The sequence below is a fragment of the Drosophila ananassae genome, chromosome 2L (assembly GCF_017639315.1).
Source record: "Drosophila ananassae strain 14024-0371.13 chromosome 2L, ASM1763931v2, whole genome shotgun sequence".
Classification (NCBI taxonomy): domain Eukaryota; kingdom Metazoa; phylum Arthropoda; class Insecta; order Diptera; family Drosophilidae; genus Drosophila; species Drosophila ananassae.
Window position 1 is genome coordinate 130520 of NC_057927.1, and position 27175 is coordinate 157694.

Consider the following 27175-nt stretch of genomic DNA (forward strand, 5'->3'; position numbering starts at 1 on the left):
GCGTGTTGCGTGGTGCTGGGCGCTGGTAGCTGGTTGCTGGTTGCTGGCAGCGGGTTTCTGGGCCAGGGGGTCGGGAGTGGAACAGGTGAGTGTGCAGATGAGGGTGTGCCCGGCTGTCAAGGTGTGAACACATTTGGATTTTGTTTGCTGCCACCCGAAAAGACACGACGATTTGTCTCACTTTTGATCGATTGTTGGGCTTCCCCGGACATTCGCCCAGCCCCCTATCTTCCGAGCCCCTTGTGTGGGGAAATGACTAGCCACACACATACTTGTCATTCTTTGTTGTGGCACTTTCGATATATTCTGTTTCAATTCGCCCCCCACCAACGGCCGAAACAGGTCCAGGGCAATGCCTATACAATACCTAGCATATTATTCTAAAATTTGAGAGTATATGCCATTATATTTCTATAAATATCTGCAAAAGTCAAAACTGCCCGTAAAACAGTATCCTAATCAGTTGATTTAATACCTACTTGCAAGAAAAGCTCAACTTAATAATAGATAAAGTTTTTATAGCTCCGAGAGAGTGTCGCTTTTAAAATATACTTAAGGGGCGGATTTATACGCCCATGATGAAGAGGCTTTTCGGCGGTGTCCTTGTTTGGCCATAAAGGCTGACATTTTAATGTTGCGGTTTCTTGGCGTTTGGACGCACATTGAACAAATGGCCATGCAACATGTGGTGGCAGGCAGCAAGGTGCGCTGTTTCTAAAATGATTCATATTTATAAAGTTGCAATCATTTGCTTTCGCTCGCCCGAGTTATAATAAAGCGTCGTTACATTTAAATAATGACCAAGTCGTCGCCATCGTTAATGGTTATGAAAATTCAATTATAACCCAGCCGCACGATGATGGTCCACTTCGCTCTTCGGTCTCCGCGCGAGGAGGGCCTTCTTCATCTTTTTAATTCCGCACTCTGCTCAAGGCAGCGGTGGCGGCGGCACATAAAACACGTGGCAAGATTAATTGTGGCCGGCTGCCGTACATTACAATGCGTATACGCCGTGTCGTACATGTGTAAATAAGCACAATGTTGCGGCCGATTGCTGGACTGTGTTCCTGAGCGGCTGCTTTTTTGGTCATCATATTTAATTCAAGCATAAATTTTTGCACGCATATAAAAAAGGACGCGGACCCGGAGGAAGTAAAGAGAATTAATACGTTTCGGTTAATTTATGTAGCTGTCGTTGGGGCATGGGGACGTGTGGCACGCCGGTAAGATGGGGAGCGAGATGGAGGGGTCCGTGAAAAATAGCCCTGCCTGGGCGCTAACCAATGAGCCACAAACGACCGTGACTACCACAGTGGCAGCTTTTCTGATGGTGATGATAATGATGATGGCGAGGGGAGTGAAAGGGGAGCGGAGTGGGGCGGCGGCAACAGCTTTTGTCTCATCACCCTTTTGGCTTGGCCGACAGCCTCTCGTGGCGCCATTTGGCAGCCTTTTATTATTGCAGTGTTCGGGGTAATTACGAACGACTTGGGAGTGCGGGACTTGAATAGTGCAACCCGCCCGCCAGGCTTTGTTATGCCCATGGCCTAGCTGCCGTTTTAATTTGTCATCATTTTCCCCACAGGTCAGCGGTTGTTGTGCTAATTAGCGGCGGAACTCCACATTAACATAAAACGAGTAGGACACACGGACCTTTTTATATTGAATACAAAAATCCGACTTCGTGGAAAGAGCTCTTATCCCATACGATAAGAATAAGAAGGCATTTCTTTGATTCCAGATGATATGAAGGGGAGGCGGGGAATGAGCCACTGCGAAGGATGTATCTTTGCCAATAGGCATCCGATTCTAAAGCGGAAAGGCCATATTTGTAGATGAATTCTCCATCAATCTGCATCAAAATCTGGGATCGAATTTTTTTTAGATTTTGTATCTATTTTCGGCGGTAGTCGAAAATGTTCACAAAAATGAAAATGCCCTCCTCTCTGCAAATGTTGAAGAAGCCATGGAAGGAGATTATTAGGCGTGTCGAAACATATATCTTTGCCAATAGATTCCTAATGTAAAGATTTTAAAATACCTTAAATGATTCTATGTAGACTTTTAAGCAAAATTTGTGACAGTTTATCTGAACTTTGGAGTGTTATTAATATCAATGGAATGAAGCGAATTCGATTTGCAAAGAGAACTCAAATACATACCTTTTCTAAAAGTATTGCACACTGAATAAAACTGGAAACCACCACTTAATGCCAACACACCAATTGATTCCCTTGAGTTCCACCACAAGCGAAAAAATTGACGTATCGTTGTGAAAAGGATATAATTTTCTCCCAAGTGCTGGTAGTTGCACCTTTGAGTGCCAAAGCCAGTGACAGGAATTTGGAAATATTTGGTTTGTGCTTATTTAATTTGGGCAAATATTCCTCATTTATGCAATTGCCAAAGGCAGGTCGAGGTGAAAGCCACACACTACAGCACCATGCACACGGCACTCGGGACCCTCTCAGAAACAAGGAGGCCTGGCCCAAGGCGAGCTACCGCCTCCTTTTACTCCTTTCAGGCCAGGAATGCGATGTGCAGATTTCGATTTGAGATTCGAGTACAGTCGGCCCACACTTGGGCGCCGTACTTGACTGGGACTGATGAATTGAGCCAACGGGCTGTGGGATTGGGCCTGGTGGGGGACAAGCGGGTAGTGGCGTTGCAAGAGGAACATCATGGCAGCATCATCATGTTCAATTAGTGAGTCGGACTGGCACTTTGTTCATATAAAATGCCTGCGAGTCTAATTAATTACTACACGATGCCACTATCAGATGCATTTGAGCCAAACCCCGATAGAGTCAGAGGTGAATCCGTGGTCTGTCAACTGCCTAACCTTTGGTAGCTCGGCTGCTTTGGGCTGTGCTGCATTATGATGCCATGTCCTGACCATGTCCGTGATACGCACAATTGTGGGATCATATATGCCGCAAATGAAGCACGGGGAAAAATTGCAGTCTCCACAATATAGACAACCAAATCGCCTTTTTGTTCAAATAGAGAATTAGAAGCCGTTTCTTTGAGTGCAGTAGACTAAGCGCATCACATCATCATTTTGGTTGGCGGCAGAATAATGGCGATTGCATTTCATCGAATGGATGCAGCCCCCGCAGCACTATGGGGAAGGGGATCCGGCCCAAAAATTAAGCAAAGTTGCGGGGGAAAAGTATACATATTGTATTGTATACCAATGTTGCAGCCCATTTGCATATTGAATTACATTCATTGTTGATGTTGGCGTGTGTTAACTCCGTGCAGCAACCCAACCCTCAGCTTCCCTCACGTGCCACACTGACGACCCCCATACTAGGCATCCTGTCAAGTCGTGTGTGGCTGAATTTCAGACAGCCAGGACGAGATAAAAGAGTTGTCATTGTCCTACTAGCAAGCCGCTTACTTATTTATTTTGAAAAGTATGTTCTCCGCTCTCGCGTTTTTCCGCTTTTGACTGACGCTGACAATGCTGGCAATTGGCATGGCAAATTATATAAAAAATTCAACAAAGAAGCCCAAATTTGCTGGGTCTTCTAGAGCCGTTTTTGTTCGCCCGCAAAATGTATAAATAATTTGGGCGGTTGCTCTTCTGCGAAATATCGTCTTTTCATGCGGCCTCCAAATAAATTGGATAAAAGTGCAATTTTATTGTAGCGGAAGTAGAATATTCCTAGTTAAATTTTTCCACGTTTCCAGGTTGAGGAAATCAACTGAACAAGCACTTAAATGGGCAATAAGAAAATAATTTAAGAAACTAGAATTTTATTGAATCTTTACATTTCCGATTCTAAATGCCTCAGTCAGTCCAAAGCCAAGAAGCCGTCAACCAAAACAGTCAGAGTCTGGGCCCAGGTCCGAAGGACGGCCAAAATCATTTGTCCAAATCGGATTACAAGGATTTAATTTAAAAGTTTGCAACACTTGGCTGCCTGAAAGAGTTGGGCAGATGGGCAATTAGTGCTCATGCAGCAAATGAAATTTTTTAACTCAATATTGCAGGCTATTCCCCAGTGCCCCAGGGGCTGAGTGAGAGTGCAACTTAGTGGTGCCACACTCTTCGAAATGTTAAGGTTTCAGAAGGAATGCATGTCACTTGGAAAGATTTAGAAAATACATCGAAAAGGGTAAATCAGAAATTAGAACTGGTGGACTAGATTCTGTTGCTCTTAAACTATAGGAACATTCTCAGAACTTTGAAGGATACAGCTCAATAATTAGAAGGCCCCACGCTTGGCAGACACTCGTCCAGGTGCCTACGAAAGTTCTCAACTTGCAACACGCTCGTGGAGGAATGCAAGTTTTTCGGTTTGTGTTGTCCCAACTTTGACTTGCAGCCAAAGTCGATTTTTCTATAGAACTTTAAGCATACACGGGCAGAAACCAGGCAACGTTTATATAGCCTCAGTGATCCTGAACCCTGAAGCAGAGCACTTTATTCGTCAAATTATTTTCCGTGCACTGCTGTCCTCAAATTACCTCGCAGAGTTTCTTTCAATTAGGGCCGTGCGTCGAGCACTTAAGCCGGCGAGGAAGAAGGGGCAAGCGCGAAGAAGGAAGTGAGAGTTGGAAGCTGCACTCGGCCAGCCACCGTCATTAGCCATCTCCAGGTGCTAACTGCAGAACCTGGAACTGAGTTTCTGGCGAAAAAAGCTTTAAATCTGACGGAAACATATGCTGCCATGGCCATGGTGGGTGAGAACACCCGACAGGTGGGCAGTTGCGAATAAAAAACGTAATCTTCACGCACGTAATTCAAATGTGGCGGCGGGCGGGTCTCTGTTGCGTCTCATTTAGCGCACGTATCCAAATAATGACCCAAAATGATGCCCCGCTTACGGCCGTCGAATGCGATACGCTCCTCGCCACGAGTCAGCTGGCGGGCTAAAAGTAAAATGCGTGCGTACTGTAAATAAAATAAAGTAAAGCATAACGTAACGAACCGAAATGTTTTATCAACGTGCCGCACCGCACTAAACAGTGGCCACACTGAGAACAAGCCGCCTTTTTCCAAACGCCAGGCGCTTGGGAAAAGCTCATGGAAAAGTCCGGGGGAAAGCCGATTTTCCGCCGTGTAGTGGCCGCCTTCTCCCTCCCTCAACCACTGACAGATGGCCGCTGACCATAGTAGAGGCTGTGGCCCCACCCTATCCTGCCACCCCAGCCTCCCAGCTCTGCCGGCCCCAGCTACCCAGACTCCCCCGAGTCGCTTGCTGATTATCGCTTCCCGTTCATGTGATATTTGTGCTGTAATTGTTTTGCTTTGTCGTAAATGGAGACCGGAAGATAGATTGCACGGCTACGGGCCATTACGGCCAGGATAAAGAGGGCCGGCGCGCCGGCGGTGGAGGAGGCGCACAAATTTCTTGTCATTAAATTAAAAATAAACGACAATATTTTATGCGCCTATAAATATGCAGCAGCAGACACAGCGCTTGTCTCGCAAGTGGAGCGACGTGGAGCCGGAGCAGCTGCTGTTATTTATTTATGTGGCTCCTTGTAGTTACACTTTTAATGTCTTCTTTATGCAGGCCTCTTACTTAGATTCCGATGGCTCCATAGGTGGTACAGGTGTCCGTGCTCGGACTTAGGGAGGGATAACTCGGCCGGGGGGAATTTATGTTTTCCGGGCGCAAGGTGGTCGTATATTACGATTACCAGGATGCTCCCACAAATTGACATTCTGCAGTTGCATCAATGCAGTGTTTATTGTGGGATGATTCATTGGCCGTTTGCTAAGCCCCCATAAATTCTCTGCTTCTGAAAAGACAATGTGAAACTGCAGCAGAATAGTTTTGAAAAGAGTTTTAATTGTAAGTCTCAGGGGTTTTTACAATTTATCCTTAAACCTATTCCATTGTCGGCCACCTCCTGGGCGGGCAGCTGAAACGGCTTCTCCTCCGGCTCCAGTTCGCCCCTCAACTCCGGCGCTTCGTTCCACGGCTGGGTCACAGCAGTGCCCCAAATCAGGAAGATCACGTTGCCGGCAAAGAGCACCCCGGCCACCAGGCAGAAGACCACCTGCCACTGACCGCGCTCCCTGGAATCGGTCACCAGCACGCCGACCACCAGGGGCGTCAGTAGGGCCACCAGATTGGTGAAGCTAGTGATGATCCCCGCCAGGATACCAGCGTAGTTCGGGGACAAGTCGATGGTGTTCAGCTCGGTGCCGATGGTGGCGGCGCTGCTCACGCCCACGCTAAGAGTTATCAGGAGCAGGACCAGGTTCTGGTGGCCCTCGCCTACGAAGCCGAGGGCCAGCATTATGGAGGCTGGCGCCCACAGCGCTATAGAGGTGTAGGTCTTCCTCAGCGCCGTCAAGCCGAGCCACTTCTTCTGGAGCAGCACGTCCGCAATTAACAAGTAAACGTAGCACATGCCCCACATCAGGAGGAAGGGCAGGGCAGAGAAGAGAGCGTTGCTTTGCATGTCCAGCCGGAGGACGCCGCTCAAGTACGCCGGCAGCTCCTGCTGCATGGTGGACAGGCCCCAAGTGTCAGCACACCGGGCACAGAGTAAGGCATACACGGGAGCCGACGTGAAGATTCCCCTCCAGGGTATTTGCATCTTCTTGGACCGCGGCTCCTTTCTCTCCGACCGCTGCAGGTCGCCGAGGATGTAGCACTTCTCCACCTCGCCTATGCATCGGGCCTCGGTCACTCTGCTGGCTCCCAGGAACAGCCAGAGCACGCACCACACCAGACCCAGGGTGGCCGCCGAGTAGCTGATTCCGGGCCAGCCGAGGGGCGAGCTGGCTATCATGCCAGCCGCGTACATGGCCAGCACGTTGCCGCAGTCGAACCCGGTGTAGGCGAAGGCACCAAGGCGCGTCCGCTCCGCTTCGGGACACCAGTTGGCCAGGTGCTGGTGGATGCACGGCCAGGTGACCTGGCACAGGCCCTGCAACAGCCGGATCGCGCAGAACGCCTGCCAGCCGGCGGCGTAGACTCCGTGGGGCGTGAGGGCGCTCAGCAGCGAGGACCCCAGCGTTCCCCAGAAGAGGACCGCCTTGGAGCCGAACCGCTTGCACAAGTAGCCGGCGGGGAACTGGGCCAGCGCAGAGCCCCAGTAGAAGCTAGACAGGATGTAGGACTTTTGCACCTCGGTCCAGTTGTATTGCTGAAATGGAAGCAAGGAGAGCGGTGAGCCGGGGTTGTGGGACACACTTTCGCTTACCCACGGGGATGTCGCGTTCGTTCTCCCCCTCGCTGCCGTCGCCATCGCCGGCCGTGGTGGTGTTCGTCATGGCCACCACTGCCACGCCCACGTTCAGCTGCAGGATTGTGTTGGCGGCCAGTCCGATGAAGAGAAGAACCGCCTGCAGGTGTCGCATCCCCAAGCGGGGCACTGCTGTAAGGCAAAGTGGATGATATTGCGAGTAAAGTGCGAAGGGACTCACCTTTTCTTGAGTCTTCGATGGCGTCCATGCTGCCGCTCAGGTTTCTAAATAAGGGGGGGCTTGGTTGCGTCACGGGCGCCACTAAAAATAGGTTTATTCGGTTTAAGGTTTTTATTGAAGCTTTTAGTTTTTGAATGGAATAGTTTATCCTATTTATCCTATTGTGGAGTGGCACTAGCCCCAAACTGTTCTCCCGGAAGCAGTCCCAAGTATGTATTTTATTTTTAGACACCCCTTTCTTCATCTAATCCCTATAGCACAGTCCCAACACTCCGATTTCATTGAACGGCGGAAGGCCCCAAATCTTTTCTGAATGCCAAGCGGTACCTACTTCGACACCACTAGGGGCAGTCCGTCTCAGAAATGCCAACTGAGCTCTACGGTGAATTTTGGCCAAAAATGATGAACAAAATGGCGTTAGATTCCAATCTGATTGATCAGAAGGGTCCGCAGCCGAGCTCCGATCAGCGTTTTTGTTTACTTGACCAGACTGCTGCCAGCAGCAGCTTAGGCCACCTGCGAGGGCAGAGCAGAGAGATGGTTTTGATGCCTCTGCACTTTATCCGGCAATCTGAATATTCGAGAAAACAGAGACCCCTCTCCAGACGAACGTAGCTTCCATGGAATCCTGCTGTTTATTATTTTTATATTTTTCGCCAACTTTGACAATCGGCCGGAGCTCGGGTTCTGTTTTATGGTACTGCGGAGTTATCCATGAGTGTCGCTGGAGGAGAGGAGCGTGGGAAAATAATAGAGAACTGCTGAATTCGAAACTCAGAATTCGCAAGTTTATCAGCGCAGCTAACAAGACACTTTTCAGTGCCAGCCAGATGCCCTCCCACACACTCTTCAATTGTTCTAATAGCCTAATAGGTGGCAGCGTGTGGACGGCTGCCAATCGCCTAGCGGTTGGGGGTTCCCAAACGGGAGGGCGGGGCAGGCGCCTGTGGGTGGTGGGTGGTGGGAGGTGGACGGCGACTGTGGCGCTGTCCACCAATAGCCACGAAGAAGCACCATCAACTGTTTCGACCCGAAATTGCCCCTTCCTGTGCTTCTGTTTATACTTTTTAAGCCCTCCCTAATGGAGTAGATAAGTTATCTATTCGAACCGTCATTATACGCTGTGATGGAACTTGGTATCCTCAAGATACACCCGGCCAAACAATTATATTTGAATAAATACGTATTTAAATATGTTTCGTATATGTGGCTAGTATATAGTCAAGACGCCGCACGGCGAAAATTCGAAAATAATCTTGACCCGCTTACCACTTCAGATATGTCTGTCTGATGTACGAACACATGCAGACAACTTTATTATCAGAGCCGCTGCTCGGCGATAAAAAATGTGTAAAAATAAATTTCCATTTGGATTTAATTATGTGTTCCATTGTATGGAAAGCCTCGAGTTGCGTAACATGCGTATTTTTGGCCAACGAGTTACGTCGGGGGGATCTCTAGAGCCAGAGGTCACCTGGAGGCGGTTGGAGTTCAGTGAACCATAAATCTACGGAGAGCACATGTTGGATGGGCCCTCCAAGGCATGAACTCGGTATTCCCAGCGCACTAATGGGTGCCGGGCCGAGAACGCGATTCGATCGGTGCGTGCGGCGTCCTTGTGTGTGTATTTTGATTTCGGCCGCCAGGGTGGGTGTGTGTCATATTCTTCTGGGCGCATTGTGCGAATACCTGCATTCTCGAGCGATGCCTGCATTTTAGTGCAGATTTTGCGAATTACTTCTTGCCCACCAGCCCCCGAGTCCTGCCGACCTTAACCCCGCAGCCGCCGACCGACTTTCGGGCCGAGGAATTTGCGGTCGTCCCGCCGCGTATCCCATAGATACTCGCCAGAAGTTTAGGAATAAGTATTCAGAAGGGAATGCCTGGCATGCCGACCCGACCACTTTGTTGCGCCGCCCACAGACTCACGATTACATATCTCACTTGACCGAACCTTTTCTCGATGTGTGTACTTTGGCTTTCTATTAATATCTGATTTTAATCAAGTCTTTTGTTTTGATTGCCGTTCGACCCGTTTTCGCTCGCCTCGTGCTTTCCGACCGCGTCCGCGACTCTTTTCGATCTTTGTTTTCTAGTTCTGCGACCGTTCCGTTCCGTTCTCATCCGCCGTATTTGCGGATCGGTTTCCGAATGCGAGTCGCTTGTAATTGCTCGGGAATCGGAAAATTGAGTCTCGGCTGGTGGGGCCGGCGGGCGTGAATCACTGCCAGATAGGGGGGAAGTGACGTCATAGTAGTTATGCTGTTAAAGTGGGCAGTAAATTGGGGGTAGATCCCATAGATCCAAAATTTCATGGGTATTATATCAAATTCATCTCATTCAAATGTTATCATTTTCTCGAATAATATCGATTTGATTTCATTTAAATGTATTCTTGCTAAAAATTAGTTTTTAATCTTCATTACACGAATTCAAACTTGAATTTCACCACGAAGGCCCAGGTAGCCGGCTCATTTCGGTGGTCTGGCAACCATGCTCGAGCAGGGTATGTTAACAGCTTTACAGATCGAACGCAACATCGAGCCGATCATGCTCATACCCAATATGCAACATGTTGTGTTGTCATGTGTGTGACCAAACAGAAAATATATTTCGTTTAAGCTTATATTAGGTCAAGCAATGAATTCTTTAAGTTTTTAACGGATAATCGATGATCCTTTCGATTAATGCATATTGGATAAAGGCAAAGTAAAGCTTAAAAGAAACAAGTTGAATCGAACCTAATGCAGATGCAACACGGTTGACGAACCGAAAATACCAGAAAAGTCGAAATAATTTCTGGCGTTGCCAGAAAAGCTCAGGGGAAATTAAAAAATACGGACAAAAATTAGGTATATTTTTGGAATGGGTACTTGGTCACACAAGTCCAATCAGAGAGCGCGATCCAATCGTCCAATTTATCGTCCAACGAAAACAATTTGTTTTGCGCCCGAGAGTTTCTTCGGCGCATTTTCAGTCTGACGGTGAGCCAAAAGCTCAGTTCCTGCGACAGTTGCGTGGATTTAATAGTTTCGTCGACCAGAAACTGCCTGGTGCTCTGTCGGTCAGTCGGTCGGCTAACGGTCAGTGTTTAATTAACGAAGTACAGTGCGTGCCCCACGATCAGGTCGCCAACAGTTACTGCAACAGGCGGCTGTAAAATAAAGTGCTCGAGTGAAAAAGTCTGTGCGAATTCAATTGCCCAAAGCCGAGTCAGCCCAGAGCTACAGAAGCTACTCTGCGGACGCTCAATTGCGCGGTTAGCGGCGGAGAAGCGGGCCGAGAGGAGGGGCGAAGTGCCGGCAACTCGGCGACGGGCTTTGTGGGAAACAACGAGCACGTCGAATTTGTGTTTCACGTCACCCGAGCCTTTCCGTTCTGCCAGTTTCGATCTATCATTTGGATACAATTCTTTTTGTGCTTCGTTTCGGTCTCGTCCCGTTAGTTTTTAGCTTTTTTTTCGTGTCCTTCTTTGTACTTTCTGCGCGATCCCCGCTCGCCCTCCGTGTTTTTGTCCCTTTGCCAAGTGGTGCGTTCGGTGCTGTGCTGTGGTACCTGGTGGAACCCTCAAGGACCCTCAGGAAGGAAGAAGCTCTGCCGGTTCGTCTAGCCGAAGGCGCAACACCAACCCCTCGCGTATCTGCATCCGTGTGTGCGCGTTTCTGCGCCCTCTCTGTCGGAATTCCTCGGAAGTTCGGCTCTCGAATTGCAAAGAATCGCTCGAAAGATTTTTTCCAAATTAGTCACCCCGTAGACGCGCTTCCCTTCGATTTTACTTTGTTTTACTCCCAAAATCAGACACTCATACAGCATTTTGTTTTTATAGGGATCCCGTTTCTCTGCCGCGCCCCTGCGCCCACTGTCTGGCGTCTTTCCTCGAACGTGTCAAAATTATCTAAGTGAATGAAACAAGAAAACGGACTTTTACCAAGTTTTACCAAAAGCACAAATTTTAACTCGGTTCAAATTAGCCGTTGGGATCTGAACTCGTCCAGTGTTACGCCTCAAAATCGAAGAGCAAGTGCTCGTGCCGTCTGTTTTGTAAGTGTTCCTCCATCTTTCCTCCACACACTCTTTCATTTACCTTAATTTATTTCAATATCTTTTGCACTCACTTCTCCTATCTTACGCCCGTTCTTCCTCCGATCATCACCCACGTATGTAATGAGCTTCTTCTGAACCACTTTGGAGCTGGAGTTCATTGGAGTTCTCTACCTAAAACATCTTTCTTTTCTAAAAGCTACCCTTGCCATCCTTTCAAATAATACTTTTTCAAACTCTCTTCATTTTAAACTCTTCTCCTCACAACTAGGACTTGCTGTTGCCTATCCTTTAGGACCGCTCTCCACGGTCTCCAATCAGGGGCTTTCTTTTCTGACTCATTGGCACCACAGAGGCCACTTTTGGAGGAGGGCTCCCACCGCGGCCCAGGTCCAGTGCTTTGCGGTTCCGACCGCACACACTCGCTTTGAACACCTGACTCGGGCCTGACTGCCCCGCCCGGAGGTTTCCACTTTGTTGACATTTTTGTGCTGACGTTTCGCCTGCGGCTCTGGCTTCGCTGGGTGGTCGGTCAGCGAAATATGTGGGTGGTAACTGGTGACACTTCGTTGGGTTTAGGGCACTTGCTCCACAGTTCTTCGGAACGGAACCAATAATGTTCTGTTTCATAGAGATTTCCTCATTGGACTTAGTATCTTGCGGGTGCACCTCGAATAGTCCAGAACCACACGCCTCTGCGCCCGAATGGCACTCGCGGCGTGTCGTATTTGTTTAGGAAATAAAAGTAACTACTTGGACATGGCTGCGCTGGAGTCCCGTAGCAGTGTCGTACAACTAGCCCCGTTATTCTAGACTGAGACGACTCATTTAAAAGTCATGGCGGCGAGGGTGGGGGCGGCGAGTGCAGGTGACGCGACGTCGAGTCGAGAGTAATTTGCAAACAAAAAGCCATTAAAATATCAAATTAGCGTCTGGCCTGGGCTCGAGCACTGGATTTGGGGGAAGTCTCCAATTGTAGCCGACGCCAGAGTCCCCTTCTGAGGGTTCCCTTCGCCCGTCTCGGCCCCCTGGTGGCCCACGCCCCCACTCCAAGACCCAACCGCCACCGTAAATTGTGTTTATGTTTCCCCGGCGCACTGTGCAAAATCGAAAGTAAATTAAGTGCGGCACCCGCATGTGCCGCGTTCGGCATCAATTTGCTGATTAACAGTTGTCAGTCGCTGCCCCCGCCCACCTCCCCGCTCCCACTTGCGCGGCGCAAGAAACGAGACTTTGCATTTGAAAAGTTCAAGCTCCACTATTTCACTGCCAAGGCCGAATGCGTGCGCGGAATTGTGTTGGGAATGAAACAAGTTTTACCTGTACTGCACTCGCACTGAGTCACTGGGTTGAAGGAACTGGGCAGGGGATTCATCCCCTGGCGAGCGCACTGGAAGAACTGGAACAAAATCAAGCTTACGACGGCGGCAGAGCCAGGCCCGACTGGCGGGGAGTTATCGCGATCAATGGATCGCGATCGTTCTCGGCCAGCGACATCCCTCTGCCCCATTTTGGATAGGCCCTCCCCTCGCCGGCGCCGCTCGGTTTCGACACTCGCCCCGACTTCACTTACCACTGCCGCGGTGCTTTACATTCCCTTCTCCACTCGTAGTTATTCCCAAACGAGTTTCATAAATTATCAAGTTGAATGCCCAGTTTCGAAACTCGGCGGGCCTGACCTTGAGCACAAATTTCGGTGCTTCGGGCTCCGCTCGCTGCTCTCTGTAAGTGTGATTGTGTCTCCGAACATATGGTAGTCGTACCCCGTTCCAAAGAAGGTATGCCGGAGTAGGAGGTCTCTTGCGCCGTCTTGGCGAGCTTGCTGAATAATGTGATTCAATGAGTCGGACATCTGACTTGGCCACAGACTTCGTCACAAACTTATTTTGACTCTGCGGAGTGGCTCCCCTAATTGCCTTTTCCCCGAATGGGGAATCGCTCTTCGCTTCACACTGGCTGGCTTCAGGAGGCCTAACTTAAAACAAGTCTTGGGCTAATTGCGGCTGGCTTACGAATTAACTAACGCACATGCGTAACTGGAAAGAGAACAGACTGTAGGGAATAGGCCCGCCTCGGAGTGATTAATGGCGGGCCAACCTCAACCTCTGCTTCTAACCATCTAACAATACGAAAAAGTGCGTGCTGGTAACTGAAACTGGTTTTGACCCTCGAATTCGAGAAAACGCGCCGTGGAAAGAGACTCTCAATGCTGGTGGGAAGGTCGAGTTGATGAGGATTGATGGCCCGCGTGGAGACTTCCGAAGCGCGAACTAGTATTCCATGCGTATGTGCCGTACAGTGTAGCGTATATAGTCGCGAGCAAATAAAGATTTAATTGCATCATTGGCTTTTCGGACGAAACTCGTAAAACATGAAAGACTAATCAACACCGTGCGCTGGAAAATGGTGTTTGGTGGAAAATATCTGGACGCATTATCAGAGTAATGACCGGAGAGCGGGGGGCAGGGGCGAGAGGGCAACCCTTTATTGATATTCGACATAATCGATCCATCAGATGCCAGATACGTCAATTTGTTGGGGTGATGATGGGCTTGCAAATGAACTCGGCCGTCGCTGGGGGGATGTGTGGCATGAGGCAAGCAATGCGCCGCACAACAGATGATCTGCATGACCGGGCCAAAGGGGGAGGTGGTGATGGCTGGGGCTTCCCCCACATCTAAGAAGCTACACTCCAAAAAACAGATTGCTTTCGCTTATGAACGTCTGTTTTGACGCCAATGTGGCGTATTAGATCAGAAATTATAGGCCAATAAATAAGAGGGGTCTGTGTGCGGGAGTTGGGAGAGTGGGAGTAGTCTTTCTAGAATCTAGACCGCAGTGCGCCGGTGTAGAATACTATTTTTTTATCGGGGTGCACGTACACATCAAACACAAACTTGACAACTATAATTCCCCGACGATCTATGTTCTGGGTCGGGGAGTACTTGCCGTTTGATTGATAAGGAAGTAAGGCGGTGCGGGAGCGGGAGTCCAGCTGATTTGCTTGTAGCAGGAGAGGGGGCTGTGTCTTTTCAAATAAAACATCAATCATCCCGTTCTGCACATATTTCTACCATAATCCCCATTGCACTCCCGAACCATCAAATCTGCTGGGGAGGAACTCTATTGTCCTCTGATAGCCCTTCTCTATCGCCGTCTCTGTCGCCGCATATTATGTTTCCCATTGTCTCCTCTTTATCTTTGTTGGCGGGCTGTCGCCCCACCTATGCGTCTATGTGGGCTATTTTAGAATATTTCCAAAGCATATTTCGAAGGCATTAAAATAATTTAAAATTCCCTATAAAATATTCTAAAAATAGGCGTCCGTTTGGGGCGCTGCGAGTGCTCTGCTAAGCGCTTGGCTCTGTTTTGCGCATCGCTCCCCAGACCGACCCAGTCGCGTGCCCACTTCCGCACTTTTCACCAACTATACCTCCGCTCTCCTATCTCTGTCACCTTCCGCCCACCTGCTTGTCTGAGCCTAAGCCTAACCAAGATCGCGCCCGCCACATCCCGGAAACCCTCCAGCTACCCTACCCGTTGACATAAACAACCGTCTCATACCGGAACTGTTCTCTTTCGTTTTGCAGGCGCCCGTCGCTCCCTCTGCTAGAGCAACTACCGCCAGATCCGCTAGATCCAAAAACAAACCACATTACCACGAGTGCGAGTGTCGTGTGCAGTTCGGCGCCTCTGCTCGCCCCACCAGCGCATAAATCTAACACAAATTCAAATTCAAATAGCGCCTATGTACTCGCCCTCGCCTGATAAATAATCAAAGAGACATCAAATCTTTTGTTGACATCCGATGTTAGGCCTTAATCTCCGAGCCTTGGGTGAATTTCAAATTCAAATTTATTAGAGTGCTCTGCCAGGGAAATTAATTTCTTTGGCCGTCCATGAGAGCCAGCCAATTACCAGCCGCCTCACTGCCGTAGCTTCTGTTCCCACAACCCACCCAGGCCAGTCCGGTCCGAGAGCCTATCGGAGGCAGTGCATCCTAGGCTGTAATTGCGCCCCTCCGCTTCCAATGGCTCACTAGCCGCGGAAGTCGTTCCAACTAATCTATCGCGGAGTAGAAAGTGGTAATCCAACGAAGAGATCGAGAAAGTCACAAGGCGCCCGGCTGAAGGCGGTTCCGAATCCACATGAGTGGGCTCTTCTGAAGTGGGTGAGTAAATCAGCAGAAGATGCTGGCAATATTAATGTACCTACTATAGTGTTCCAGGATTTCAATTTTAGACTCGAAGGCTTGTCAGAGGGTTCACTCCAGAGGGTGTTCTATTAATTTTGTTGATTGTTTTCGATTTGTAGATTTTATGCGAGTTCTGAATGCGAACCATCCTTCATCCTCGTGCAAACAAATAAGCCCGCCTCCTTGCTTTGGTCTAGAATACTGGACTATCAAAACAAACACAGTGTGTGGCCCAGATCGCTGACAAAATATTTTGCATCGCGCCAGAAATATCGTCGGGCCAGCTCTTGCTCCCACGCGCTTTTTGTTTCAGTCGCCTTCCGTCGGGCGGAACATTATCTACTTGAAACTCCCGAGCTGCCCTGAAGTGGAGAAGACTGGGACGGCTCTAGGGGTGGGTTCAGAAGTGGCCAGAGACCCAATTACACTCGTGGAGCCTATGCACAGAAAAAGTGCTCCGCTCGCACTCTGTCCTGCTCGCATTCGGAAGCTGGGCCATTTGACTCGAAATTTATTTCAATTGCCCATAATCAAACACAAATTTCCGCTTGCAGCGCCAGCGATGGCAGCTGTGGGCGAGTATCGCCATTACAACAACCTCGCCACCTCGTCCGGGTCCGCACCAGAGAGCCCCCGCATCACAGCTCCGCCAGTGGGGCTAATAATTCGTCACAAGCTGAAGTACGAAGGTACTCTACGGATAGACGGGTAGATGTGGACGGGTAGGGCCGGCAGTGTATACATATGTTTTAATAATAAACAAGATGGAGGCTGCTTAAAATGGGGATTACTGCTGGCACTGCGAGTACATACTTGCTCTTCTATTGTTCTCGCCAACTACGAACTGAGCAGATACATAGATACATAGATACATGTGCAATGAATTCAACAAATTAGGAGACTGCGGGCGTCACGAAAGCAACACCTGTTGCCTTCTTGGCTCGTGATGATGTCATTAAACTCCACTTGAGCTTCTCAAGCAGCCCCAGACACATCCCACGGGGTGGTCCTGCCGACCAAGTCTTTACGACCAAGAACAGCAAAAAACGGTCGAGTTTTGGCTTATTTTCTTGCATTTTCGTCTGCCCGGAGATTAGAATGTGTTTTTTCCGGCGCTGGCTTGCTGATGCGTGGCTGCACTTTGCACTTCCGACCCAGATCCCCGCCAGGATGGTGGTCTGCGTCTGTGTTTCTTCCCCTTGGCTTGGCTTGGCGGGGAAGCCTGGATCTTCCGTGAATTTCATTCAATCTATGTGGGGCAGCCGCTGGTGTGGCTTGACCATTTTTGCATTCGACCTTCGCTGGCTGGCCCCTCCTTGTGGCTTCTCCTGCTTGGCACTCAAAAGCACCTCGCAATAGACTCCAACCGTTTAGCAGAACTGGGCCCCCTCGCCGTCTTCAATCTGATTTGTTTTCCCCCCATGATGTCACTCCTGGCACTGGTATTTGTCACTCCCATTTCGATTTCATTAGTTGAATTGATTTCGCCCTGTTCTTAGGCAGTGTTTGGGGCACTCACTGTGCTGCAAGTACATTTCTGGCGCAAATAAATAACATATCTGCCGCGGAATGCTTGGCTTCAGAATTATTTGCTGTGGCCAGATCATTTCTTGGTCTGCTGACAAGATTTCAATTTGACTTATGGCCGGCTGCCGCTCTACACGATTGAAGCCACTCGTCGTCTTCTGAAATGCGTCTGTAGTTGGTGTCGTCGCCGCACTCCCAGCACGCGTATCTGAGGGATTGGCGGGCATGCAGCAATGCTACAGCTACACATGTTTGGCAAAATAATTGAGATTTCTGGCATTGTGTGCGTCGATATTTGGCATTTTTCTCTGTCACATCCCTTCTGTCGTCCAAAATCGGGCATGCTGCCAGTCGCCCCTCCCGGCTCTCCCCAGCGCTTGGAGTCAGCCACTTTGATGGTTTCTGTTTGATTTCACAGTCTCGGCAGTGAATAGTTGGGAAAATTAAACGAAGTTTGTTGTGGATGTTGTCTTGTTTTGTGTTTTCAATGCTTGTTTAGAAGGCTTTGCAGTAATTAGCGCCGCAGTTATTATGTTGTCTTCTGCCTCGCTTAATTATAAATTGAAAACTTGATTCCTATTCCGATTCCGATTCGCTCGCTTTGTTTTCGCCTAAAAAACATCCTACTGCCCTTGTGTAAATAAATAAACGCTCTCGAATAACAGACAGCCGAGTAGAGCTGAACAGCACGAAAACAACGAAAGATAAACAATAATATAAATAGGGTCAGCGGTTTACAAAAGTTTGCCAACTGCTGCTGGCAGCGGAAGTTTGCATGATCTCCGCTCCTGTCCGCGGCACTGCCCGCCTCCGCCCGTAGAGCACCGCGGGCATAGGCTAAGGACATCCCCACCTCCCTATCAACGAACCGTAACCCACAAATACCCCTTTATCTTCTCTTTCTAGGTAAGTGTGTTGTTTGTGATTGTCCAGGGAACAGCTGTAGCATGAGTCAAGTTGTAAGTGAACACCTTATACTATCTTTTATAAAAACTAACATTCCAAGTAGACTAAGCGCAGTCCAGCAGTATATGGTGCTAGTGTGTCGAGGAGAATTCAAAACATTGTTTGGCTTCAAAAATGCGAATGAGTGTTATTGGTTTTCTGGCCACACGTCGTCCGAACGCCCGACCGTCCGTCCTTCTGGCTCGTCAGAAATGTTCCCTAGAATATTTTTCATGGCACGCCGAAGCCAAAGCCAAAGCCAAAGCTAGACAGCCGCCTAGCTAGTCCGATGCCAGATATTTTTATATCTTATTTCATTTTATTTCGATTTGATTTTCCTGTCCGCAGTAGCTGTGCATTTGTTGCTGCAATTGAATTGCAAATATTTGCGCTACAATTTCTCAGCGTGCCATAGATAAATAAATGAATTTTCGATTGTATTTTATTAACAGTAAATAAAGTTTCAATTTTCACATATTGCGTCCGGCGATCTGTGTGCTCTGGCAGTCTATTATGCGGAGTGCCTGGGCCCCCTCCCCCGAACATAGTACTCGGTCTACCATAAAGTTATAGGCATCCACGCAAATCATCTTCCCCCCATATGGAAAAGCTCCGGCTGTCCCCGCTACGCCGGCTAAAAATAATGTTTACGATTTTATTTCTCTTCATGGGCCGGCGTTGTCTCGGAGCTCTCAACATAACACTGCCAGATAATTGGGTGTGTCCGCCTGCAGCGGGGGACGCCTTCGTGGAGCCTCCTGGCGGTCATAAGTCAATAGTTGGGGACGTTTTAATGGCCCACTCGCCGTGTAAATCGTGGGCTAATGAAAAGCATATATGTATATGTTTCCTGTGCTTTTTGTTCGCCAATGCGCATATAATATGTTTACGTTGGGCCTGCTACAGATTTTGAACAAAAGTGCGTCAAAAGGTAGTCCTGAACTCAACTAAACCCAAACAGTAGTAAGGAAGGGAACTGGAACCAACTGCCCTATTAAATACACCTATTAAATTGACACCGAAATTGATGCACAAATTAGAGAGTATTTGTTAATTATCAAGTGTTTATACATCTGCGGATGAATAAATGATCTTTATCCGCAACCATAAATGTCGTCTATAAATTTGGAGGCAGCAAGAACTATCAAAGCGGTCCACCTACACACGCTGCTGGCCTCTGTCTAGATTTTTGTTTTGAAATTAATTAGAAGCTCCGAGCAAAGTCGCCGGATAAAATGGCTTTCTAATAGGGTAGATAAAGACTGGCACTCAGCAGCGAGACACTTTACATCTATGTATCTGTCTGATGGAAAGTATCCGTGTGCTTGAGTTTTCATAAATATTTGTTTCCAGAAATGTCCTAGATCATAGAAACTGCGCATCTAGCAGTGCAGAGCTGTAGTGGCCGCGCTATAAAACATTTTGCATATTGCTTATTTGTCCACTTTGTCACACACTTGTTTCTCATAAAAAATGATTTTTTAAATACACTTGGGAATTATTTCATTCAATATATAGTTTGTTCGGCTCTCTGAGGCGTGGGCTGGGTTTGGGTCGGTATCTTTCCGTTGGATCGTGGCCAAGTTATGCACTTTTGACGCCGAACCGAAAATAAACCGCGACGTAAAAATAAAGACCAACCAATAGTATGCACATGTCAGGCGGGTGTGTATGTGGTAATCACTCGCATCTTAACTTACAAGTGCGCTCTCCCACAATGCAGATTAATTGGGCTAAAATGGGGGAATCCAAGTGCCGAAACAGAGCCGATGTATTGCCCAAAAGAGGAAGATATCTGGAAGATAACTCTGTTTCCCAATCAAGTCTTGGTCGGGGGGGGGACAGGAGGGCGCTCTGCCGCCTTTTAGCTAATGAAGTTCGGGAGGCAGAAGTGCTGGCACCAGTTAGGGGCTATCTGGCAGCCGGAGCAACATAATGAGCTATTATGACGGCTGAGCTGCTCGGAGTGGGAGGTCCTGGGGGTCATGGAATATGGAATTAAGCAATGTCCATTTAGCATTTGAAAGGCTCACGTTTGACCCACTTGGAGGCACTTGTGTGGGTCTCCGGAGTCCGGACTCCGTCCGTGTGCGTGTGGCGGCGCTTTCAACAATATTCTTCCACCTTATCCCTGCACACGTGCGTCAATTTGTATGCAAGCAACGCCTCTTGCCTCCTTCGGCATGCAGCACGTTGGCAACGATTGCTTCCAAGTGCAGTGGGGTCGTCCTTGGACGGGGTGCCACAGCTAACAAGTTTAAAGAGCAGCTTGGGGCTGTTCCGGGGATCAAGGATCTAGTTTACAACGCTCCTTCGCTAATTCGGAAACAAGAAGCTTAATTGTGTTTTTCGGAAAAGCTGATATGTCCAAGCTCTCTTCTTCGGTTAAAGCGATTCCCTTTTAAATGTAATTCCGTGGCTAGGAATTAGTTTCTTCAAGTGCTTCAAAGTGCTAATAAAATTTTAATAATGTGTTTGCCAAAGTGCGGGAACACGAGAATAACTGGCGAGTTATTCTTCTGCGGAAAGAAAGCGGGCGAATCACGTGTAAATATTTTCGCGAAACTGCACTTGAGCGTAATGTATTTAGCCGTACGTGCCCCAACTGCCACAGCTCCAGTTAGTTTTTTGTGGAGCGTCAAGCGGCAAGGGGCAAGGGGCGCTGGGCAAGGAGCAAGGAGCGAGAAGCGAGCTCCGGCAATCGCAATTTGAAGTTATAATTTATTTAAGCGTCCATTAAGGTACACATATTGATGATTTCGGAATGTTCCTGCTCCGCTCCTGGACTGGAGTGCAGTCGCTACCTCGACAACGCCCGGGCAATTACTTTTGAGTTATTTTGCTTAATAGAAATTCAGCCAGCGTTCCGTGTTTGCCTTGTTCCAGCCATTAGCCCCACATCGCCGAATCTATTCCCCGCTCTCCGCTCCCCACTTCCCGGCAGTCCCAGGACTCTCTTTGATTTTCATAAGTAAATGTGGGCCCTGCCGCCCCCCACGGCCAGCATGACAAACTCGTCCCCCGAGCAAACTTTAGAGCCGGGGGAGGGAGCGCTGAGCGGCTTGACAATCGATTATGAATTATTTGAGACGGACGAAATGACTTATGAGACACAAAAGAGGCCAAAGGAGGACACACACGGTTCGGTTGAGGGTCCCAGCCATCGTCCGGCCTGGGGGAGCGAAAAATGGGTGTCCTGTGCCTTGTGCCTTGTCCAAGGGCTTGACCAAGGATATCTGTCTTTTGTTGGCCTTTCGACTCTAATAAATTAACCGAAAAGAAGACCGCCCTCGCCGCAAAAATTCAATATTAATTCTTGCAACATTCTTGGCTGTGATTTATGCGCCGCCCTTTTGATGAATTTTCAATTTCAATCCGAACATGTGAACACTTTTTAGCCCAATTTAATGCTCTCCTCTCTTTTGCTTTCAGGTAAGTTTGCTCTACGAAGAAAAAGAAAACGTAAGTTTTAATAATTTATTGGTAGTTTATTTCCTTATTAATTACCTCCAGGGGTCCCGGGTCCGGGGTCCCGCACTCAGAGCTCTCTGGCCATTTCCGAAGTGCCTTTTAAATAATTAATAATGCGCAGCGCAATCGATTTTCATATAAATTGAGATTTATTCGCCCATTCCTGCTCCCAGGCCAGGGAAAAATAGAGCCGGCTAATTTATTTTCTACTGCTGCGCATTTTTGTAGAGCAATTATCGCGAATCCGATTCGATTGGGTCACATCCTCGGCTACAGAAACCATTTAGCCTTTCTCATTACAATTTTATTCGATTTTATTAGACTGTGATTCACCCGCTGGAGTGTATGAGGTGGCTTGTACTTTTAAAATGGTTCGCATTTCAGCATATCTACGATATAGGGCTAATTCTTATAGAATACTTCGATAAATCGGCCAAAGTCAGGGTCTCGACCCCCGCTCCTTCGGTTCGGACACTTGATTAATCGACAAATCCTAATGTGTTTCGCCAACTTGGCAGAAGTGGGGCTGCTCCTTCAGCTGAGGGTAACCGATGACTCATTAGGTCGCTGCTCAAGGTGTCATCAACTAGCCCCTAATTGGAAACTAATTTTCCCGACAAGGCATAATGCGTTCTCCACCTTCTTGGTTTTTTCTGGTGTTTGGCTAGTATTATATAAATTTGAGCACCTTCGCGCGCTGTTTGTGTTTTCGATAATCAATTACAGTCCAGTCCAAGCTATGAAGGGCCCAATAGGGCTATAGTGAAAGGGAGCTCTGTACATTGTACATTTTTGTGAAGTAGTTGAGGTCGGAAGAGTTGGGAATGGGAATTATTGGGAAGAGCCAATACTCTAGAGGGCGGAATTGAGCTGATTTTGTATTCTTTTGATAGTTGGCACTTGAATAACTTCCTCAGACAGCGGTTCATAAGCCTTCCACCTTATGAGGCATATGCGGACTGCCCCGCCGTTTCGTCTCTCGTCACTGCCATTTATCTTTGATTTTTCCGTCCTTTACTCAATTATGAAAAGAAATTATGAAGTGCGAGCTGCGCTAAATTAACGCGCAATTGAGTGTAGCCAGAGGTGTTAGGCGGGGCGATTGGGCGTGGTGGGCTGTGCCGCGTGCGACGTGTGTGCAGTGTCTTCGAGTTCTTGGGACTGTCTGCCTGCCAGTCCGTGGCCTGTTGCCTCATAATTTCTGCCACATTTCTAGCCGCCAGCCAGGGAACGATGTGGGGGATGGCACTTTATAAATGGCGCATATTTTGTGCATTTCATTTACGTGATCTGCCAGCCAAAATGTAGTAGTTTCCTAGTGCGCTTGTTTGTGGCTCTCCATGAAAGAAAAATGTCTGCATTGTCCCGCCGAAGCAGAGCCATATCTGCCGAACCGACTTGGCTCCACTGACTGACGGATGGTGATGATTCCGGAAGAAGGGAGCAGCAGGGACGTGGCCGGGCTGGGGAACGGAACTGACAGACGGCCCAGGCACTTTGCATTCAACAGGTGGCCTGGCCACAGCTACTTAGTCGTGAATACTGAGCATGTTTGCCTGCGACTCTCCTCCTACAGTTGCATTTCAACATTCTGCAATCAGCATTCTTTTTGGAAGTCTGCCAGGAGCAGGAGGGGCACTGTGTGGGTCTGACTGTGGCACTTGTGGCTGGGGCATATTTCACCGCTGGGGTTACCAGAGCAAGCCAAGATGGATGTTTAATTGACCGCAAATAGAAACTATAAATTATGGCGACAAAAAGCTCGCTCCCCCACATTTTCCTACCGATGCTAATGGGAAAATCACCTTAATGGGTCTTAATGATGAAAAGCGCACACAGCTCCATCCAAGTGAGTTTGTATTTCGATGTCTCCTCAAAGCGATCTTCCTTGGGCACTCGATCATCTTGCAAATCCCCCACTTGCGCACCATGGGGATTGGTTGGTCACCCAAAATTCCTCGGAAGTTGCACATTCATCCGAAGCTGAGATGGGTGCCAGGTTCCCCGGTCTTTCGCTTCTTGAAATTTGAATTTCTGGTATTGCATGTACCACTGGGGAGCGGGTGTAGTCTTTCTGCTGAAAAAATGTGATGCTTTCCAGATTAGAGTTTCGAATCGTGTTTGTTTTTCGTTTGCTTTCTCGGGCTCTGGTTCTGGTTCTGTTTACTGTGGGAATCAGCGGACCAAAACGTTTGTTGTACACTGATGTACGTACATGTATGTACCAACGGTCGTGTGTATTTGCAGATAAGCATAAAAACCGTCTGAAAATCTGCGGATGACTTCATCAAATGCTGGGTAAATAACCAAAGTCTAATTTGATTTTCTTAATACAACAACTGCTTCCGTAATCGATCCAAGACAGAGGGGTCTAGAGAGCTAGTATCTAGTTGGCGCAATTATTGAATTTGAAAAGCCCGTAGTTCGCTATTCGATTATGTGACATAAGTTGGATTCGAGTGTCTGCCGGTTGCGGCTCGCCGCACAATTGCGGCTTTCAAGCCTCATTTCGAAGCTAGATCCCCTGCGAGTGTGTGGCAGTCGCTGTCGGCCAGTAACCCAAAAAGGCAGTCAGTGGCGAATCACTCCGCAGCGAAGAGCAGACGGGTAATCAACTAAGTGACACGGATACGCGCTAAGTGCCTTCAATTGCTGTCGATCACTGGCCCTTGCGGAATCACTTGTCCGACGATTTCAGTTCGCAGCCATGGTGGCAGCGGGTCACCCGTTTGCTGCTTCGCTCTCGCCGAGCATTATTTCCGCTGCAATTCAATTACGATGAATCGGCCGCTCTGGAGCGAGGTTTTTCCGTGTTAATTACGCTTCTTGTCATATGCAGGCGGGCACCCGCTGACAGGACGGTTTAAGGCTTCGTCTGGGCGGAACTTTCCACTTTACTCCGGATCCGCGCCGGGCTCGGCAGCGTTCCCCGTCTTGTGTGGGCGAGCGGGTTCCCGGCTTTCATATTGTTTGACATTTTATGAGCGTAAAATTAAATTAATTAAAACTATATGTCGAGTTGTCTCGCTGAAGGCAGATACTTGTTTCGCAGGCAAGAAAAATGTCAGAGGCGCGTCAAAGTTGGGCGGAATGTTCGGCTGCAGGAAGGTTGACTGAGTTTCTCCACTAGCCGCTCTGATTACCCCCAATAGTCTGCACTATTGCCTGCGCAAGGCCGCGTTTAATTGTGATAGGATCGCAGCTAGGCGACTGACAGCGGCAGACACGGCTGCTCAGATAATTAATATTGTTTTCGGAGCTTTAATCCAACGAGGCAATCGAAAGTAGCTGTGCTACACACATGCTTAATTATGTGAGAATACCAGAAGCTGACCCCAACTCGTCACGGCTTAACATATTGCACCGAAAGCCCAAGGGCACAGAACCAAAGGACTAGATTAGCCGCTCCGTTGGCTGCTCCTGCAGCTGACCATTTGACTTGTGGCTTGCTCCCTCCGCGGCGCACGGCAAAAAAGGTCCAGCTCCTGGCCAGCAGACCAACAGGCCACTCATAAATTATGCAGAACGGGAAAATGCAACACGTTTAAAACGTTTTCTGTCAATTTAATTTGTAATTAGTCACGGCGCTCATTTAAAGGCACACCTCCTCCAGGGAGAGTGCGCCGCTCCGCCGCCTTGGCTTTAATTGAAATTGGCAGCTGCTTAACCCGCAGCCCAAAAGCCAGTCGCTGCTACGTGATTTCGTTGCTAATTATTGTGTGAGGCCCCCAGGATCACGACCAGAGTGTCATCATCCATCTCCGCCAGAGCCGGACCTCAGGTGCTCCCTGCGACGTGCTGCGAGATTCACTTAGGACGCCCTGACCGACGGGCCCTCAGAATTGGGGCTTCTATTAATAGTCGCACGTGAATCGGACTTTGAACATGAATCTATTTCTCAAAAGTGGGAAGAAGACCACTCCAGGTACTCCGAGCTCCGTCGGCTGACCTGGAGCCGTGACCCATGGACAATTCACACGCAACATACTACACAGATTTCTGCAACGACTGTCTCAACCATCATAGGCACTGTTCGGGCGGTTACACAATTTCATTCATAGTAGCCGCTGACTAGTCGGCAGCCAGTTGTAAGCCGGGCTCTAGGCTTCTCTAGATTGCCGGCCGGCTGCCGGCCGAGTTGCTGGACGGGTTTTTCCACTTCCACCAGGTATGAGCTCATCACCTGTGAGTACGCGGCCGATCAGCTGTGCCGTAATGATGGTCCTCCGCTTTGCGAAACCTACCAGTGGTTTTCAACGTGACGAGCGCTGCACGGCGGCCGGCGGAGAGCTAATTTTGAAGTCATTAATTTGAAGATGCTAAATGAGAATTTATGAGTCTGCTGCAGCCTCGCAGGCCGGCCATTTTTCAGAACAAACATTTTTCAATGCTTGACAGACACAGCCCGAAATGAGTCGTCCCCGGGCCCGAAACTCGTTCTGGTTCGGATGTCATTAACACTTGCTCCATTGCCCGGAATTGCAAAAAGTATGGCTACAAAGTTGCGGGCAAGCACTCATCACTCCAGCTCCGAGTATGGGGACACAAGGCAGGCAACTGGCTCCAATTGTTTTTCCATCAAAATGCGTATTTTCAGATTTTCAGTATCTGCTTGAGAGGCCAGTTCTGCTTCTACTACACTCTTAGGCTCATGCATTAGCCTCATGCATTAGACCCGAAGCTACTCCTTTTGAGAATGATCCTTCGATCAGAAGGTCCTTGCTGGCTTGGGAAGATCGGTACTTCCTCTCGTACTAACCAAAAATATATTGCCTCCTGTATTCATCCGGAACATGTTCCTCGCGCACACACTGTACCTGTGCGTTCCATGATTAACAGATTCAAAAAACGCGAGCTTCTGGGGGAAGTGAGTGTTTCTGCTCCGAGTGGCTCTGTGTTTTCATTTAATTTGCGAAAAATGTTTGTCTGCAGTCGCAAGCTGACCAAGGAAGATGTTAACTTGACGTGGGCGATGTGGGATTTGACTATTTGAGTTGTGTGTTTGAGTTTGGGGGTTTAGGCGTCGGCACTGATTGGAGTGGATTTAAAGGTGTCTGAAACCCATGCCCATCCATCTGCTGAGCGGGATTTAAGCTCTGTTTCCATTACACTTCCAGTGTTACGAAGCGCCACACGGACTTACGCCTTAGAGAACCCCAGAAAACCTTATCGCCAGCAGCAGCAATTGAATGTTTCATTGCCGGCTATGTGCCGACTCATTTGCCGTCATTGTTGGAGGGGCGAGCGGGAATCGAGTTACCTGTGCGCCACCTGTGATTGCAGCCCCACAGCAGCGACACCATTTTTAATTACGCTTTGCGCTGACAGACCCCCACCAGAGCTAAATGATGAACGGTGGCGTCAGCCCTTGCGACCTCGCAGATACCCCTCTGCAGCAGGGCGCTATTTCGCCATCTCACACACATCCTGTTCATCTGCACAATTCCTATTAAGAGTTCGCATTTTGGAATTTCGGAGAAGTACATTTGAGCGAGGCATTTGCCTCTGACTTTCTTGCAGTGCCGAAAATTTGCGGCCTGCGTCTACATCTGCATCTGCATCTGAATTTCCCGACTGATCCGGCTTGCTAGCTGGAGGAG

At 48.6% G+C, this 27175-nt stretch overlaps 2 protein-coding genes across 16 annotated transcripts in view; one reads left to right on the top strand and one right to left on the bottom strand.

The window, feature by feature from the left end:
• Positions 1 to 5787: 5787 nt before the first annotated feature.
• LOC26514288 (putative inorganic phosphate cotransporter) lies at positions 5788 to 13033 on the bottom strand. 7 transcript variants are annotated; one of them, XM_032454263.2, is made up of 4 exons: positions 12758 to 13033; positions 7397 to 7477; positions 7178 to 7344; positions 5788 to 7116 (listed from the first exon to the last, which is right to left on the bottom strand). In XM_032454263.2, the coding sequence occupies exons 1-4, from the start codon at positions 12945 to 12947 to the stop codon at positions 5818 to 5820; spliced, it is 1737 nt and encodes a 578-aa protein (XP_032310154.1). In that variant the 5' UTR covers positions 12948 to 13033; the 3' UTR covers positions 5788 to 5817. The 7 variants fall into 7 exon arrangements, with proteins under 7 accessions (XP_032310154.1, XP_032310147.1, XP_032310162.1 ...); XM_032454256.2 differs by having other exon boundaries at positions 7178 to 7347; XM_032454271.2 differs by lacking the exon at positions 12758 to 13033 and adding an exon at positions 9326 to 9616 and having other exon boundaries at positions 7178 to 7347.
• Positions 10272 to 27175, top strand: part of LOC6500286 (polypyrimidine tract-binding protein 1) — a 134916-nt gene continuing 118012 nt past the window's right edge. Inside the window, exons 1-3 of one of the 9 annotated variants that reach the window (XM_032454221.2) lie at positions 10272 to 10380; positions 11223 to 11437; positions 21537 to 21566. In XM_032454221.2, the coding sequence (XP_032310112.1) occupies positions 11300 to 11437; positions 21537 to 21566 (168 nt within the window). In that variant the 5' untranslated portion in view covers positions 10272 to 10380; positions 11223 to 11299. Of the gene's footprint in view, positions 10480 to 10763; positions 10997 to 11222; positions 11438 to 15027; positions 15609 to 18065; positions 18119 to 21536; positions 21567 to 27175 lie in introns of those variants that run through there. The other 8 variants (XM_044714290.1, XM_032454215.2, XM_032454228.2 and 5 more) reach the window with 8 other exon arrangements.

Bases quoted from the DNA above. Each gene is read 5' to 3' on its own strand.
- LOC26514288 (XM_032454256.2), bottom strand. From the start codon at position 12,947: ATGGGGCAGAGGGATGTCGCTGGCCGAGAACGATCGCGATCCATTGAT. The intron at 7,478-12,757 runs GTAAAACTTGTT...ACCTATTTTTAG, and splicing joins TCAGTGCGAGTGCAGTACAG to TGGCGCCCGTGACGCAACCA. The intron at 7,117-7,177 runs GTGGGTAAGCGA...CTTCCATTTCAG, and splicing joins AGAACGAACGCGACATCCCC to CAATACAACTGGACCGAGGT.